The sequence below is a fragment of the Microtus ochrogaster genome, chromosome 21, assembly GCF_000317375.1.
Source record: "Microtus ochrogaster isolate Prairie Vole_2 chromosome 21, MicOch1.0, whole genome shotgun sequence".
NCBI classification, from domain to species: Eukaryota; Metazoa; Chordata; class Mammalia; order Rodentia; family Cricetidae; genus Microtus; species Microtus ochrogaster.
Window position 1 is genome coordinate 15,941,357 of NC_022022.1, and position 19,439 is coordinate 15,960,795.

Sequence of the window (19,439 nt, forward strand, 5' to 3'; positions counted from 1 at the left end):
TGGATCATCTGAGAATCCAAATCAAAACCTCAGTAAGATGGTTTCTCACATCTGTCTGAATGATCATTAGCAAAATCAATAAAATGTCCTGAAAATGTGCAGTCTTTCTGTAGAGTATTTATGTGTGTTTGAATACAGATATATAAAATTTGGCTCTATGTTTACTGTGAATTGATTTTTACTCTGAGATTTTAATATCTTAAGAGCATATTATTAAGTAAATTGACTAAATAATTTGAAGTGAGAGATTGCTTTCGACTAATTTTATATTGTTTGTTTTATATTATATATATTGGCTGTATTTTATATTACCTTCTACATAGTTTTAATACAAGAGACATCTTACGGTGGCAGTGAAAATATTGCTGTTTCTCTACTTGGTTATAAGCAATGTAAATATTCACAGAAACTTATTTGTTCTTTTAATGCTGATCAATAAGAACACATTGAACTATTTTTTTTCTATGATGATAAAATTCACTCTAATTCTCCTTTATCTTGTTTTTCTTCATTTGTTTCAGTACTTCTGAAATCCCTCAGTTTCGGCTGCCGTATGATGTCGTGAATTTTGAGATTGAGCTTATGAAGGACCTTGGTGTAAAGGTGATAAGAGACATAATACTATCTGTCTGGATATTGCAGAGAAAGAAAGAGAATGTTGCATGTTTGAGATTTATGGCCAATGCTGTGCATTTTAGGAATGAACAATTAAAAGCTATCCTATGCCTAGCAGAAAGATACTTTCACTTGCTTAGGGCATTTGTCTGTCTACTGTCTGAATGCCACTAGCCTGGAAAAGGGCAATCAATAGTTCTCATCTGGCACAACTGCATGTGATTAATTGTCTGTAAGAAACAAATTCCTAAATAGCTTTAGGGGTTCAGTGCAGCCAAGAGAAGGATTTGGTTTCTCTAATCGTGTTTTGTTCAGGCAAGTTGTGAGCTCTCTGAAACACTAGCATTTCAACACTTGGATTGTAATTTCTTCCAAAAGTTTATTTTCTTTGTTATGTGTATCATGCTATTTTTTATATCTGGATTTTTTTTCATCATAAGCCATAAATTCATGAGGAATAAGATGATAGATTTTATTATTTTGTTCAACAAATATTGTATTCTTCTTTGAAAGACAGACATATGATGCTCATATAGTATAATTCCAGAATATAACTTTAGATATTCTAATTTTCCATTACTACTCTTATTTTGTGACCTTATGTCTTCAATTGAACATTCGACTGTTTTGTTTAAAAACTGAGATTTTCCATAAGGAACAACTGATTAATAGTTTTCAGGATTTGCATAATTTCTCTCTCTAGAAGATATTTTTAGAAGTGATTAACAAACTCTGCATGGATTTTTCTTTTACCAAGAAAACCTAGAATTTATCAATAATGGAAAACAAAATACTGTTGTGGACTTTTTCACTTGTTTCTATTTGCATAATATGATGACCTTTCACACATAATTACAAAACAAACACACTGATCACAAAAATACAATGTGGATATGTACATCATAAAAATAAGTGTTAAAAATGACAGTATTCAAAGAGATGACTTACAGATGATAAGATACAAGAGAAAATTATTTAAATGTTGAATTTAAATTCTTATCTAATTTTCACTAAGTAAATGAGCATTACATATTAAAATTTCAAGTTAATATGCTTCATATTTTGACCAAAGATAAATTAGAAATTACTTTAAAGTATTTTGAAACGATAGGAGACAGGAGTGATAACACATATTGATAATCTCTGCATCCAGGAGATTAAATAATTTTATTGAGTTTTCAGAGGATAGATATATTGCATAAATTAAAGAATACCTTTTCTCATAATTTTAAAACTTATTGGTACATAAAAGTAGACAAAGTACTGTGTAAAGAAAACGTACATTTTATCTACAGTCATATGACTTCCTAATTTTACAAGTAGATAGTCTTGGCAATGCCTGGCAATATTCTTCTCCTTAGTTATTAGTAAAATGTTTAACTTTTGTTTGGGAAAAATTTATCTATATTTGCATAGAGTTCTTCTGAAATGTTGATTTGGAAAGTTTGTGAAGAAGTTACCACTGTTGGAGATGTTTCAATTTTAGTGCCAATGAAGTTATAGTCTTATTGAGACAAATTGATTTACTTCTGTTTGGTCCACCTCCCAAGTTCTTTGAAGATATCAATGGAGTAAAGTAAACAGCCTTTGCTCTATAGTTCTGAGGAGTGAGGACAGGGAATAGTTTGAGGGCTTGGCTCCTCTTATGGGCTACTCATGAAGCATCTATGACAACTCCCTTTGACACTTTGTCCCAAATACGGTCCATTTTTGAAAGGGAGATGAACTCACGAACGTGTTATCTCATTCTCATCACCAAAACATATAAACTGTTCTTACCATGTCTCTAGCTTCTTTCAGCTAACATTATCCACAACTATGTTCACACACAATTTCCTAGAAATTAACTTTTTCTAGGTTTATATTGTTTTGGTTTCACACACACACACACACACACACACACACACACACACACGCGTGAGCCCACATGGGTATATTGAGAACTATGTAGACACAAGCATATAAATGACTGACATCCATTGTCCAATATTATCTTAATTTTGTTTTACCTTCAACAAATAATTGCCCAAATGTTACTATTAACGAGGAGTATGTCAAGAGTATACATGTTATTACTGAATTTGACATATCTCAGAGGTGAGCTGAAACACTCCCTACGTATCAACTGTTTCTGACTCACTTTAGCAGTGAAATAGAGTATAGCTGCATTCAGTGGTTTCTATGTTCATATCAGTCTCCTTCAGCAGTTATAACATGCCTGTCACAGAAACTGCAACCAAAGCTACTCTCCATGTAAACCCACAGTAGTTTATATTCATCCTGTGGGAACTATTGAATCTCAGCAAGGGACAAAGGGTGAAGTCAATGGAGATTTGATGGGCACCAGGAACATCTTTCCCCATCCCACCAGCACACCGAATCGGTGCTATAAAAACTCTTTCAGTTAGTTTTCTGATGTTTGAGTGTAGACTCCCCAGCTGTGAGAGCAATTTCAACTCTTTTTACACAGACCAGACACAGTTGGGGATTACTTAACTGACAAGTGTAACAATTTCAATTATGTGTTTGGAGAGTAGGAAAATGCTCATTGACAGGGTCAGTGTCTCTGATGGCTCCCTGGGACCCAGATTTTAGTCAGGCTCCACGTTACCATTCACATTGGTCCCTTTTTTGTGTCTCCAGGTATCAATGTCAATAAAGATCATGTGCCTAATAGTCCTTGAAATGTCTGATTATCTCTATTTCCCTGGTGCACAGTTGCCTAGGTAAATGGTCATCATCCCCTATGGGAGAGCAGGGTAATTATTGTAGTATTTATTTGCCAGGATACTACAGAGATCTACCTAGTTCTGCCTGGTGCTGCAGCCGTTCAGTCCCAAAGAAACACACAGAGGCCTACATTAATTATAAACTGGTTGGCCTATTAGCTCAGGCTTTCTTATTAACTAATAATCTTACATTAACCCACATGGCTTGGTACCTTTTATCAGTGAGGCATTCTCATCTTGTGTCTTGTGTGTCTGGATGATGACTGTAGACTGAGCCTTTCCTCTTCCCAGAATTCTCCTGTTCTCTTCACCTCACCTATACTTCCTGCCTGACTACTGGCCAATCAGTATTTTATTAAACCAATACAACTGACAAATCCTTACAGGATACAAGATCATTGTATACATCACTCCCCCCTTTTTTAAAATAAATACTCTGATCTAGTTTCCTTTGTTTAGCTTTCTTCCTGAACATTATCCATAACAACTTGTAACCAATACTCTAAACAAAAACAAACATCCATAATACATTTTTTGGAAATATGGGCCCAGTTTTTCAGGCTACTTCCTGTTAATTGGGGATAACCTTATGGAGACCTAAAGAAAATTTAGGATTATGGCTAATCCTAACTTCCTGACTGCAATATTCTGTGAGGCTTGATCATGTCAGCCAGCAGTCTTGAGGCTGTTCTGGATGTAGAAATCAGAGGAAACTCAAACAGATGTCCTCTGAAATGTTGGATTATCTGGGCTATCTGTTACTATCAGAGATTCTGAAAGGATCTTCCTTGATCAAACCTGATTTTCCTTAACCCAGAATGAATCCAAGACCTCTCTGTGGAAACAAAAGCAAAACTTCTTCTCCAAAGTAACGTATCTTTTAACTTAAATTTTGAAGTCAAGGCATTTTCAGAATATATATGTTGGATTAATTCAGCAGCATTTATGATCAAATGTCTTTTAGCAGCTGTTTCTCCTACCTTAGCAATCATACAATTTAAAGATAACACAATAACATACTGTATCCAGATTCTCATATATTTTCTATCTTTTTGTGGCTTTATTTTAAAATCTATTTCTTTTATTCTTATTTTTAATTTTTTTCATTTTTTTGAGACAGGGTTTCTTTGTGTATCTTTGGCCATCCTATAACTCACTCTGTAGACCACACTATCCTTGAACTCACAGAGATCCACCTGCCTCTGCCTCCCAAGCACTGGGATTGAAGGTGTGTGCCACCACACCCAACCCTCCCCCCCCTCTCTCTCTCTGTGTTTGTGTGTGTGTGTGTTTAAGGAATTTATCCTTTTTGTTTTCTCTCCAAATCTCTATTTTAAAATATACTGCAAACCATTTAGAGTTATTTTTCATTGGAATCTATCTTTATTGTATATCTCTCTTTTTCTGAACACATGGGTATTTAATTTGCTAAGCGATCTGGCTAGGATAAAGCTGAGGCTCTGATAGTTGGATCCACCCCATTCCTTAGCTTTCTGATAGTCTAGCCTCATGACAGAGGTACTTGTCAGAACTATGTTTATTGCCACAACTCTATGGAGTTTCAAGGTCTCTACCACCACCAACATTATGCTGCTGGCTATTCATAATACATTTAAGTGTTTGGTGGTAGGGCCTCTTAAAAGAGCTGCAAGGTTATTGCAGCTAAAGCTGAGTCAGAATGTCTCTCTTAAATGAGACATGCCTGCCTCTAGCAAGCAGAGCTCACTTAAGAAAATGCTGCTACCCAGAAGCCATGCTTAACTCTTCTCTTTTGTGTCTAGAATTACTTCCCAAGCTCTCTCAGGTGTTATGTAGATGTAGTTGTCCACATTGGCACTATATATATATATATATATATATATATATATATATATATATATATACCTAAAATCAAAAGGTAAAGGTAAACATGCTGTGCTTGTTTTTTGAAGTCTGGGTTATCTTATTTAATATACTAGTTTCTATAATTTTCATATTTTTACCTTTCTTTATGATTGAAAAAAATCCCACTGTGCATATGTATCACAATTTCATTATCAGTTTGTCTATTGATGGACACCTTGGCTTAGTCTATTTCCTTGCTATTATGAATATATCAGTAATGCACAAGGATGTACAAGTGTCTCCATGGTGCAATACATAATCTTCGGATATACGTTTAGGAGCTAAATACAAGGTCATGAGGTAGTTCCACATTTTACTCATTTCATTGTAATTATACTGGTGTTTCTACATTCATCCCATGTAGAAAATGTTAGTGTTCTAATTATTTACAAATTTTATTAGCGAAACCTGTTCATTAAAATCTTTCATAGTCATTTCTTTGACTTTGTGTGTTGTGTTAAATATTTAGTTTTAATCAACTGCTAAAATAAAAATTCTTACTCGAAGTACTGTTTCTTGCAGATAATTTGTGGTAAAAGCCTTTCCACAGATGAAATGACCCTCAGCACTCTGAAAGAAGATGGCTACAAAGCTGCTTTCATTGGAATTGGTGAGTGAATTATTTCTAAATATCTTTATTTAACTTAAATGTTTTCTTTTCCTGACAATGTCCATCAGAATGGCTACCTTTAGACATTTCTCTACTGGAAACCACATCTTCCATGCCCTGAAACACCATATTGGCTGAACAAACAGGTATCCTGTGGTCTCAGGCCTTGTGGACTGCTTCATTTGCCTTGAGAACAGGCTTCTGTAAGAGATGCTTGTCGTCCTAGGTCTCCCACTGCACTGGAAGCACCAGAAGTGGGCTCTAAGATGAAGAATGCCTTCTATGATGTGGTAGTGAATATCTGGCAAGATGCTGTTGCTTTCTTTTGATGACAGTATAATTGCCTAACGATGAACTACAGAGTAGGCATTATTCTATGTTCGTTTTACGAAGGCTCAATATCTTTTGGAAACTATCTCACAGTATTAAATTTTCAAACATTTCCCTTCCACTTATTATGTATCAAGAGACCAACAAAAACAAATAGCTGATTAGATTTTGTCACCATGTCAAGATGTCTGTTTTTCTTTCATGTTTCATGTTGTACTCTGGAAAATTCTGAGACATGAACTGAGCATATTAAATTGGTAGTCTCTAAAACACAACTTGACCATTCCGTCTTTCCACCCATATCCTTTTTCTTCTTTGAATATCTGAGTACTGTCTATGTAAGTGCAAACCTCCCATATCTTTCAGTGATTGCATACTGAGTAGGGTGGGCAAAGCTGGGTGCAAAGGCAGAATTCTCATTTTTAGATTAAAATCACTATTAATGCTTCCTTACCAAATTTTGTTCATTTCAATGACTCATTCCTTTACAACAGCATTGGAACCACATCCATGGGAAGCTCTTAACACTGGGTGATTTAGGTTTTAACTTAGTAGCTTCAGTGCCCCCAGCTGGGATAGGCAAGCCATATTGTTAGACAGCTTCCCTATTTGACCTACCTAAGTCTCTCAGAGGGCTCTACTTACAGTAAGCACCAGGGTCTCCTTGTGTTTTTGAGGTCAGTTACATTGTAGGTGCATGCTTCATTTGAACAATTCATTGAGCAACAGGTGAACTTTTCAATGATTTCTAATAAAATTTTGATCCAAAGCTCAGGAGACATAAAATTGTGGTAAATGGAGTAGCATATAACATCACCAGACTCTAAATTCTTTGTAATTTGCTGCAACCCAGATTGTATATGTTTTATGTGTGTTTAAATAAATATATTAAAGACAAAAAAAAGCATCACAGAGAAGTAAATCTGCTATCTTTGCAAACTTGGATCACCTTTCAGAACCTTTTAGTACCATTGTACCTTTCTATATCATTTTCATTAGCTATACTGACCAGTTTGTGTACTAATTATAGGAAGAAGAGTAGTGTTATTTTCCCTAGGTTTTCCTGTAAAAGATACTTTGAATTTAGACCTGCTTTCAACTTCATAATTTTACTGAGAAAATAGCCTTGCACAGTATCTATAAAGTTGTATATAGTGGCTCTTCAAGATCTTCTGCTTTTCTCTGACTCTGGTAGTTCCCAGGCTCCTGGTCCACAGTAAGTGGAAGATTTAGAGGAAAATTATGTCATATGACACTTTCAAGTAACACTTTAATTCACTATTAAGTTTCCTACAGAAGTTAGACATAAAAGGTACAGGTTCACTGTCAGAGTAGAACGTCCTGGAACAATTACATCTGTTGCTATGGACATTTCTATGAAGATGTCTGTACTCAGGAAACAGAGGTCATGCAAACAACATTCATTGAAAGAGTTCCAAACTTAATACATAGGAAATCCAGTGTTAGGAAAATTTGGAATAATTTAGTGATTAATAACATCTAGTGATTCTAGCAGTCAGAAATGCGTTATATCTGAAAAATAATCAAAGACATTTCAGGTTTTTCTTAGAATTTTTTTCCTAAGTTCCCTTATTTTATTACTCTTTCTTGGGCTACAGCGTTCTCAAGACCGATCTCTGTTGGGCCATGCACTCTGTGAATGAAATACATGAATGTGCAGACCTTTCATATTTATGTTGTACACTTTCATGTTGAAAAGCAGACCCTTTGACATTTGAGTGTGATGATGCGTTCGCAGGCAGCACCTGTCCTCTTAGGTTTGTGATGTAGCAGGGGTATATATCACTTCTGCTTCTGTTTAATTGTCCATAACTTAGTCATAAAGCATACCTAGCAGCAAAGGATTATCGGAAATTTGACCATAGGCAAATGGGCATTGTGTTTCTCACACCCAACAGAAAGAGAGGAAAGAGGTACACAGTGCTTCTGCCACAAGGCGATTTTCCTTGGTGTTTGATGTGTGAGATTCATCAGTCAACTAACCAGAAAGGAAATAGTCTTAGTATTTGAGCTTCTTTAGTGGCTACATCAATAATTTAATAAAAAAAGAGAAATGATTTATCTTTTGTATGTGTGTAAACATGTCATATAGTTCTCCAGTATTTACAGCTACCATTTTACTTTATTACCTTATCAAAAGAAAAATATTTTGTTAGATGTAACTTTCAGGATACTTCATTAAGCACATTGATTTAATGTGTATTCTTATGGTTGCTCATTTTAAATATTGTATTTATTGCTAGGGGAAAAATCACTTTTAGATTTCACCGCACCCCCAACACTAACAGAATCCATTAGGTTATTTGTCTCATTTCATGCATATTTTTATGAATTTCAGAGTTACAGCTTTACTCATGAATGATTAAGCATCTTCTAACTATGAGATGATATTTTGTGTGTATTCACACTAGACTTAGTTGTTATTGAGACAACTTGGGTTTGATAGCTCTAAAATTTTGATATTTTTAACCAAATAAAAAGATTCACACAGTGTGTTGCTGCCAGTGCTCATAACGGGAGTGAGGATGCCTCCTCTCTATATCTTTGTCAAAATATTGATTAGCTCTCTTTGTTCAATGGAATCAATATTACAGAGTCTATCCATTGCTCTTTTTATTTTTTAAAGTGCAGACATTAAAATTCCAAATAAAAAATAATATAAAGTACTAATAATATGTATGTGTGTGTATATATATATATGAAGTTTACTTTCTGAAAATATTGTTATATGTTTTTATTTTTATCATGTGTGTTTACACATGCATACTATGTTTTGTATAAAACATTTAATGTGACATAATAGTTAAAATTTGATACACATAAGTGTAAATTGTAAGAATTATGTGGTAAAAAATCACTATTTCTAGTATGATATGTCTAACACCTACATGTAAGTAGTATATGAATAAAGCAAACCCCAAATACAGTGGTATTCCATGCCCAGTGCTAAAGATTGAAATAGAAATGAAATCTAAATTCAGTGGCATGCTTAGGTTTAAATTGAGTTAGGAAAACGTCAATTTAGGATTGTTTACATTTTGAAGATGAGTCCCTTTTATGTCCAGGTATAGGAACAATGTGTCTTGATGTCTAAGGAACTGGGCACATCCCCTTTGCAGCCTTCATCTTCCTGGTTATGCATCTGATAGTTCACACTTACACCCTTACAAGGTAGTGGTGTTAAGTAAATAAACATTTAGCAACATATGAGAGAAGAACCATGCTCGGGCTGAGACACGCTCAGATAATCAGTGCAACTTTAAGTATAACTGTTAGTTCATTTTATTTTTGAAATCTCAGAGAAGGAAAATGTTGCAGGGAAGCTACAATGATGTGCTCCATGACCATCACACTAAGCGGTCTGGCACAGTGGGAGCAGGCAGATACTCTTGGGATGATCTGACCCGTGTTTACCCAGAAGACATCTTGGAGTGCCTTATTCCTAGCAACACTTCCATTACTACTGGATCCCTGCTGCCTGCCCCTTCCTACCTGATCACGTTGACCACATTGTCAGCGTGTCAAAATCAAGGGGTCTGGTTGTGCTGTCATTAGGTTTCCTCATACCCTCTTGATTTCACGTGCATAAAGGAGATTACAGGACTGGTAGAGTGTGTGGTGTGCCTGAGGACTTGGGCATGCCTTCTGTCGCCACCAATAAATAAACCGATAAACAGCCTCCCAAATACCTCGGACATAGTAGGAACTCTCTTGGTATCTCAGAGAATTTTAGTATTGAGTTTTATTGAAACAATTTTAATAATTTCCCCAAACCAAAGAATAGAATATTTTAAAATGTTGGTGATTATTATGTATCCCAGCACAAATTAAACCTATGATGGTACATTGTCACTTTTTATATGATTGACACCCAATTTTAATAATCTACTGAAACAAAAGAAACTATTATTTTAAAATGTTGATTATTACATATCTCAGCACAAACTAAACCTATCATGGCACGTTGTCACTTTTTATATGATTGGTATCACCGTTGCAGTGGAACAAACAGGAAGAATTTCATTCACAGTGATGGTATTACCACCTACCACTGGAACTTTGATGGCACTCCAGGCTCTATCCCAAATATAATCCAGTCTGTTAACCCTTCGCTTGGCCATGGAGATGTGACTAGCAATCATGGAAAATAGGGTTAAGTTTAAGAAAAGCAGAACAACAACATAAAACTCCAAAATTTCTAACAGCAATCAACAACTAGCCACTAATCATGGAAAATAAATTTTATAGGAAAAGTAAGATTAGGATAGCCAATGTCATACTTCAAAATTAAAAGTCTTTTCTAGACTGAAGATCGAAATTTAACACGTTCTGAGGACACCAGCCTGCACTGTAACATTCCACTAATGGCTGTTGAACAGGAATATATATTCTTGAAAAATTAGATCCATATTTAGTTTCAATTTCTTATTGTTACCACCAGTTGGGTTATTTTTTTTTTGCTTTTGTTCAGTTACTACAAGAGAAGAATATTTTGTAGTGTGAAGATTACCAAATATTATAACAGCTGAGGAAGAGATAATTACAATTAAGAAAATCCATTGAGAAACTGTGGTATTAAATTTGCTGTTCTGTGGCCTTTACTTAACTCTCTTGTGCCTTCTTACAGCCAGACTTCTTCTCTGCAAAAAGTTATTCTTAATTAGTTTCTTAATCAGGAATTTCTAAATTGTAGATAAGCATGTATGCTTTCAATTTATTTAGAAGGAAATGCAATAGTTTTCAGACAGCTCACTCTACTTCTGCCCCCCAGATAAAAACTGGTTACCTACTCCATATAAACAATTACAAATACATTATTTAAAATAATAAACCTGACTTAATTGTAAGCAAAAAGGCACAAATGTGTTGCTGTGAATATTACTTTTTTTTAATTTGCAATATTGTTTAATCTAGTATCACTTGTAAGTACTCTCGTATAATTGTAAGATGGCTCCCAAGAATTTGAAAATGAGGGATAAGGAATTCCAGCTGAGAGCTCATTAAATCATCTGTTAATGAGTTCGTGAAAAGCTCCAGAGGGGATAAAAGAGATGTAGGGCCATTATTCTTTGATCGTATTAACATATCTATAGAAAGTACATATTAATCTTCAAAAGCAGGTGGTAGACTGGTCACCTTACGAAAATAGAAGAAAATAATAGAGACTCTGAGAGAATTTTGCAAGTGTTCTTTTACAGATATTTAAATTCAGTGTCCCTGAGTGATTTTAGCGTATATCATGTAATAGCCAAGTAAGTCCGTTTGGTTTCCAGTCTTTTAGTTGTGTTTGTATGCATTTTGTGGGCATGTCTGTATGGGTGTGAATACACCAGAGGAGAGCTTCTGAGAGTCAGTACTTTCTTTCCTCCATAAGAGCACTGGAATTGAACACAGATCAGGCTAGACTCAAGTTCCCTCACCCCCTCAGCTCTGTTGCTGGCTCCACGTAAATATTTTGAAGATGCCTAGATCTTCAAAGACTTGGAATCGCCTTGCTCTGATTCCAGGCTCACACAGTTGGTGATAATTTTGAAATAGGTTGATGGTCAGAGGCGAAGATCACGGGTAAACCTTGCCCACGAGATTCTCTTCTCTCTCTGAATTGTGTTTTATCGGGGAATTGCCTCATCGACACTGCACTCAATATTCGTGACACTCACACTGAAGTAGACTATCCTCAGGATGCTGAAGCTCTGGGAATCTACCCTGTATGTTTCTGGGGGTGTGCCACCCAGCTCTCAAATAAATACCTGAAGACTTATTCTTACTTAGGAATGCCCAGCCATAGCTTGACTTGTTTCTAGCCAGCTTTTCTAGATTAATTTTCCTCTTTCTCTTCTTCCATGTTTTGCTTCTGGGCCTTTTTTTCTTTATTCTATATTTCTTTCTTCCCTTCTTACTCTGGGGTTGCCTGGGTGGCTGGGTGGCTGCTCCCTGGTGTCCTCCCTTCCTCCTTGTCTCCTTCTTCTTTTCTCTGGAGCCTAAATTTGTCCTCCAATTTATTCTGTCTGTCTAGCAGCCCCACCTATTCTTTCTCCTGCTTCGCTATTGGCTGTTCAGCTCTTTATTAAACCAATCAGCTGTTTTAGACCGGCAAAATAATACATTACAGAGTTAAACAAAGTACAACATAAAATATTGCAATACATCATTAAACAAATATTTCACAGAATAAACTAATGTATCACATCTTAAACTTAATATTCCAAACACTACCCTTTTAGTTATAAAGTCCCAATTTGTTGACCTCACTCATCATTTCATATACAGCCTCCTTTCCAAAAAGTATTTCCCCAATTTCTATCTATGCATTTCCCCACAGAGAAAATTCTTGAATCCCTCTCGATGCTAATATCAATACTCCTTAGAATATTCCTCTCACGGAGCAAATCCTTCAATAGACACTCATTCTGATCCACCAAGCGAGTGTTTTAACTATGTTCATACATAATGAAATACTCTTGTTACATTTGTAGAAAGGAATTCAGTATCCCTTTTATTACTTTTGGTTAGTTGCACTTATCTATTATCTTTTTAAAATGTATGAGTATGATTATACTTCATTTTGATACTCAAAATTTTTAGCATATTCTTGTCAAACTGTATCAATAAAATATTTTGAGGGAAGAAAATTAGAAAAAAAGGAACATAATAAGAATGTTATAACTTCTTGAAAAGATTCGAGATATTACCATTTAACTATTTAAAAGTCCTTCATCCCCCCAGTCCTTGTCTTCCTCTGTTTCTCTCCCTTTTTTCTCCCATCCACTTCCCCCAATTAAAAAATAAGTTCATCGTCTCTGAAAAATTCTTATGCAGGTGCTCTATTAATGTCTTATTGTGGAATCTAGAATTACACTGTGATGCTATTTGCTTTGAGGATTTGGACTTAATTTTTAAGAATGGATTTATTGACTTATAGAGGTTTTGATAAGCATTTCATTTTCACATAAGAAATTGTTTTAAAGACTGGTGATTTTGCTCAGTGGGTACAGGCAAGGTGAAAACTTGAGTTTGGCCCATGGGTACCACATAATGGAAGGAGAGAGTAAACTCCTACGAATTGTTCTATCGTCTCCATACATATGTCCCTCATATACAATAAATAAACTTACAAGATTACTTTGAAAAGAAAACTATTTTTAAGATATTAACTTACCTTATAGGTAGAAATTCTTAAATACTGTCCATTGTAAACATATATTTATTTGATCATTGATTAATTAAAATTAGTATGCTTCTTCTAAGGTAGTCTATATCTTATTTTATTTAACAAAATTATAAAAAAGTATAAATGATATTATTTTACTTTCAAATATTTTTATCATCTTTGAATTTTTTAAATAGAGATAGAGGGATTTCTTTGCCATTTCTTCCTGTGTGTTTTAGGAAATAAAGTTTCATTTCTCTTACGGCAGTTATTTTTCCTGAAGAAGGAAAATTAGGCATTGTCATTATGTAAGAATTAATTTTGTTTTAGTGGTCCCAGTGGCTTAATGAATTCTTACATAGTCATTGATAAAAGGATTAGAAAATCACTGAAGTAAGCAAAATGTTTATTTACTATTATAATTATTATTATTTTTGCTGATTAAGCTACTAGTTGTGTTTCGGAAAGAACACTGCCATTTAAATCTTCTAGGGGATTTATTGAGCACATACTATGAGCACAGTCATCTATTGTGGCTGCTCTGGCTAATGTCCTCAGACTGGATGCTACAGACCTCACATAAATGTCCATACTATTGAGAAACTGGAGGTCTGGAATCCTTGGACAACATGCTTGTGCTTTAGTGGGAGCCCTTCCTGACTTTCAGATGGCTAATGGGCTTACCTAGCTTTTTCTTTGTTCATCTAGTTGGTCTTTTTTTTTAAAAAAAACAAAACCAAACCTCTTTTTCATTGTTGATGCAGTTGTTGCTAAATAAATGCTAATCCCAAAACAGAGCACCTTCAACTTATGATTATTTAAACTGAATCTTAACCGAAATTCCATCCTCCAATATAAACTTGACTATTACAGCTTAAATATAAGAATTTTAATGGTATACAAGCATGCACTCTGTAAAATTGGCTTTGAATATTTTTATAATTTTAGCAATCATCCTGTAAGTCTCAGCTGACCTCTAGAAGGCAAATTTGGATATAAAAGGGCAACAATAAGAAAGGGCATGTGTGTTGTCCTGGACACATTAAAGACTCGTTAGTAAATCTCCTCCAACTCAATATAGTTGTCTGTGAAGAATTTCAGACCTTACTGAATGTATGTGAACTATTCATAGGGGTTTCCAAATTAAAATCATGAACTGTGCTACTTCATAGCTATTCTATCACTAGAAAATATACTGCTATGCTTATTTTAGCTTTTTGTCAGTTATTACTATGTAAAATTTTGGAAAATAAAGAGCAATATTATACATAAAATGAAGAGTGAGGTTACCCAACGTGGGGGAATAATTCCCAAGAGCCAGTTTAAGCACCAAGGACATAACCTGATTCCACTGCTAAAAGCCTCATAAACAGACTAAGTTATATAACTGTCACACACATGCAGAAGGCCTAGGATGGTTCTAGGCAGGCTCTTAACTTTTGGATCACAATCCCTGAGCTCCCATGAACTCAGGTCAGCTGTCTCTGCAATGGGAGGAACTTGGTTCTACCTTAACTTGATGTACCATGCTTTCTGGAGGCCCATGGAAGGCCTGCCCCTTTCTGAATGGTGACAGAGGAGGAGTGGATGGGAGAGGGTAGAGAGGAAGCAAGAGAGGGAATGGTAGGATGGGAGAAGGGGAACTGTGATTGTGATATAAAATAAATGAAAACTTTTAAATAAAAATAATGAAGAGTGAGAAAGAAAAACAACAGAACTGGCAAGAAATCGATCTAAATTGGAGGAAAATGGTTTTCTTTTCAATATGGCATTTTGCTTCTTTATAAGAGTCATGCTTTTGTAATATAGAACTATGTAACTTCAGGATAATTTATGTTATTTATTAATTCTTAATTGTATAAGTAGGCTATACCATCTTTAATTAATAGGGTAAATTTTGCTACTAAAGTTTAGCATAAAACACATCTCTGATTTTAAATGCCTTTCAACGGTATGTTCTAAAGCAAAATGATCTCTTCGGAGATCTCCCTGACACAGAGAGTTTCATGTAGCAAAATATAGGGGGCATAGGATTCCCTGTATGGATGCAGTCCTGAGTAGATGTTGTTGACATGACCAAGTTCAGTATAGTAGCCATGAACTCTTGGTAAAATAACAAAATCTTACTCCCAGGCAAGCTGGAGAGGCTCAGAGCAATGGCAAAGCCTTCCTCTGGTCTACCTGTGAATGATGTTAGCATATATAGAAATTAATCCACAGTAGCTCTCTCCCTCTGAATATTAATGTCCTATAGACTGTTCTCCTACAGAAACTAATCACATGGAGATCATGTGAACGTATCTCCTTGATCCAGGTATATGTAGTATATATAGCATACACCAGTCTCCCTTCTTTATCTGTGTGTAATACTGCTGCCTCCTTGTCTAGCTGCATACAATAAACCCACTTCTCCATTCAAGAGAATATAATAAACACATTGAGATTCTGGGGTGCTGTAATTTCTCTGGCAGAGCCAGCCTGTTCAATCCCAGCTTAAGTGTATATCTGTGTGTTCGTCTGCTTTTCCTTCCCTTGTTGTCACAGTAAGGCTCATTCTGGAGCCATGCTGAGTGGAGCAGCAAACCAACTTTAGGAGTAATAAAACTAAAATTTATATCAAATTTCATTTACTCTGGATCATGTCTCTGAATTATTCAAGGAACAACTAGTACAGTTGTGTTCTCAATACAACAGACAAAACTCTGTTGATTTCTCCTACTCATTCTCAGTTAGTTAAACTCACATTAGTTAATACTGTAAATTATGCCATGAATTGTATTATCTAAAACCAATAATGCATCACTAGTAAACTTAAACCTTGAAGTTGTAATTCTTTATATACACATTTAAGGGTGTCTACTGTGAGCACATAAGAAAAAAAGTTTTTTAACAAAGTTTGAATGGATTTATTTTCTTATCTCCAGCTACGTCAGGAATCCTGATGTGTGTTATCATCCTCTGATTAGCCATGCGATGCCACCTGGTGTGCAGATGGGATGAACATTACACATCAGAGGCTCTGTTCACACCCTGCCCACCACAGCCACACTCCCATGACAGGAAGTTAACAGATGTTCATTTTGCTTGTGTGAATAGATAAATTGTGTATCCAACTTTCAATTCATGCAGTTAAGTTTGAAGAGGAAAACATTGGCATTTGAGTCAGGATTCAAAATGATGCCCATGTCTCGGCAGTTTAAGGGAATACAGTGATCACGTAATGATTATTTCTTCACTCGGTCTTCAAGTACTTAATGTGTGCTTCTAGGATTAATGTGGGCTTTCTTTTCTTTTAAACAAAAACTCGTGGGATAGTTTCATTTAATTCTTAATAACTGTATTTCAATTATAATCGATCAATACTGAATTATGATTTTAGAATTATGATATATAATCACTTTACATTGTTCTCTGTACTTGCCAATATATTAGCACCATTTCCCATATGCATAGCAGTGCATAAAGGTATATATTTTTTAAAAGAGTTAATATGTTTTCAGAAAAGTGAGAAAATAACTTTAGTGTAAATAAATACAGCTTTTGCACAGGTAAATACAATATATACATCAACTGCATTTTTGACCAAGTTCTGGACATATGTTCTTTTGAAACTCTCACAATAATCAATGATTTGCCTATCCTCATTTTATCTCCTCTTCCCCAGACCCCCAATCCATGTGTGTATGGGGGGGGGTTAAATAACTTTTTAAAATTTGAATAAAGGTCCCTCTGAAACCCTGTAACTCCAACTAATAAGCAATACATACATTAGCATAACTTATTTAATGTTTTTTTTTAAATTTGAACTGTGTCCTTTCTCTAACAAGAACCTTTTAAAAATTAATTCATTAAAAATCAGAAAAGCTGAACACGGTGTCCAATGCCTATAGTCTCTGCATTTGGGAGGTGGAGGCAGGGAAGTGTAGAGTTGACATGGACCACAGAGTTCCAAGCAACCTGGGATCAAAACTTAGAGTCTTTCTCAAAACAGAGATACAGATTTAAATGAATTAAATATAACCTAACATCTTCCAGACTTGATAAGGCCAGTAAACCCACAGCAGCGATAACTACTTGCAAAAAAACAAAAAAAAAAACAAAGCAAAACAAAAAAAAAAAAACTACATGAGATCAAGCTGGTCAACATTCATGTAGGGATGGGAGGCATTGGTGTGCACCCAACCCTAGCTGAGGAGCTACTGACTTTTGATGGCTGCTAGGGAGTAAATGTCAATTTAATGCTGAAGTTTGGTCACTGGCATGTTTTAGATGCTCCAGTGGGAGGCCCAACAGCCATGCACACAGGGGCTGCACTAACCGGAATCAGTGGGATATTAGTAAAAAGAGATCTTGAAATGGAGAGGGCAGTGTGGAGATGAGAGCTTACAGGAGGTGGAGTGACAGAATTAGCAGAGAATGGATATAATAATATTAAAAATAGTGTACACATCTATGAAATTCACAGAGAATAAATTAAAAATAGTAAATGTAAAAAGGATGAAAAATGTCTTAACTGAGTATCTTGTTAGCATTTGTTACACTACCTTACCATGCAACAGTAGTGTCTATCTATCCCCAGAAGTGTTTGTATAAGAGCAAAAGTATAAATACCTACCTTAATTCATCCAGCTACCTTATTCCAATAAAGACTCTTACTGTTGCTAACATACTGCTCTTAAAACTCTATTTTCTAAGAGTTGTCAGAAATCCTATGATGTTTTATTGTTGCCTGTTACTTTATTTATTACTTGTGGACATGGGTATAATTATTTCCTCAGGTCCCAGTGTTCATTTATTTGAATATACATCTTTAAAAAACCATAATTGTTTGATCACAACAGCTTGGTTCCTGAAGCATTATCTTACTATTCTCTATAGAAGCTGCACCATTTTACCTCTACCCATAATGCATTCGTTCTAATTTCTCTACATAATTATCAATATATTTTAATTTTTTCATAGTGCCATTCTAATGAGTATGAAATAGTATAAATTATATTTATTTTGTTATTACATCATGTGTAATCAACTACAGAAACATAGTGATGTGATTACACACATGTGATAATATATATACTAAATGTGTTTTGGTAGTTATAACAACCAGAATTTCCTTCACAACATTCTAGGCTATATTACATGATCACCCAAAGCTTGGGAAATACTACCATTGTCATTACTTCAGCTGTAAATTTTCCTATTAGAGATATACAGACAGAAGCATGCTAGACTTTTGGAGGTAAATAAAACTCACATTTAGCTATTATCATATTTCAGATTATAGTTGTTTTTTTTTCCCTCGGAAATGGAAACTTCATGTGTATGAAATAAAAAAAGGAAAATTCATGAAGGCAACATAATCTTAAACTTATTTTAACTCTATGACATTATTTCTGTTGAGAGAAGTTTATCAAGCTTTGACATGACAATAGATTATCTTAAAGCACATAGATTCAAAGATCATGAACATGTGGGCACATAACATTTGCTCCTGACCCTATAAACTTGTAGCCATCTCATAATGCAAATGTATTGATTCCAAGTTTTTGAAAATCTTGCTACTATCAACACTGCATGGATCTAGAAACTTCGATACATCTCAAGACAGTCTATCTGTGTGGCTGCTTTACAAAGTCACACTCATGCTTCTATTATATAGTGACACATATTATTAACACTGCAAAATGAAGAATGGAACTATATTAAAGGAGAGATTAGTTCAAAGCAGTCCTATGTCCAACATACAGAGACTTCTGTTACATTATCTGAAGTCCATTGAGCAGCCATGAGCCTAAAACTCATCTGGTGACAGCAAGTATCACCCCAAAACAACTCAGTGCCCACAGCTCTCCTCAGTGGTGGCCTATCCCAATGTTCTAACACCTCCTGGGAGTCTCCATTAAAGTTTTGACTTCATTTGTACAACTGCTCAAATATCTCCACAAGAAGCTTAATTCAGTTCTCAGTAGTCCTCATTGTCCGCTATGTAAGTCTGGTTTTATCCCATGCTTTTGGGGTTTTTGATCCTACTGCACATACTGGCTTTGGGGGAGCCTAGGCAGGTTGGATGCTCAACTTACTAAACCTGGATGGAGGTGGG

General features: G+C 35.2%; 1 protein-coding gene across 2 annotated transcripts in view; it reads left to right on the forward strand.

Moving 5' to 3' along the window:
* Positions 1-19,439, forward strand: part of Dpyd (dihydropyrimidine dehydrogenase) — a 763,700-nt gene that overhangs the window by 224,592 nt on the left and 519,669 nt on the right. For both annotated transcript variants that reach the window (XM_005357199.2, XM_013350051.1), the window contains exons 7-8: positions 522-603; positions 5,751-5,838. In XM_005357199.2, the coding sequence (XP_005357256.1) occupies positions 522-603; positions 5,751-5,838 (170 nt within the window). The remainder of the gene's footprint in view (positions 1-521; positions 604-5,750; positions 5,839-19,439) is intronic.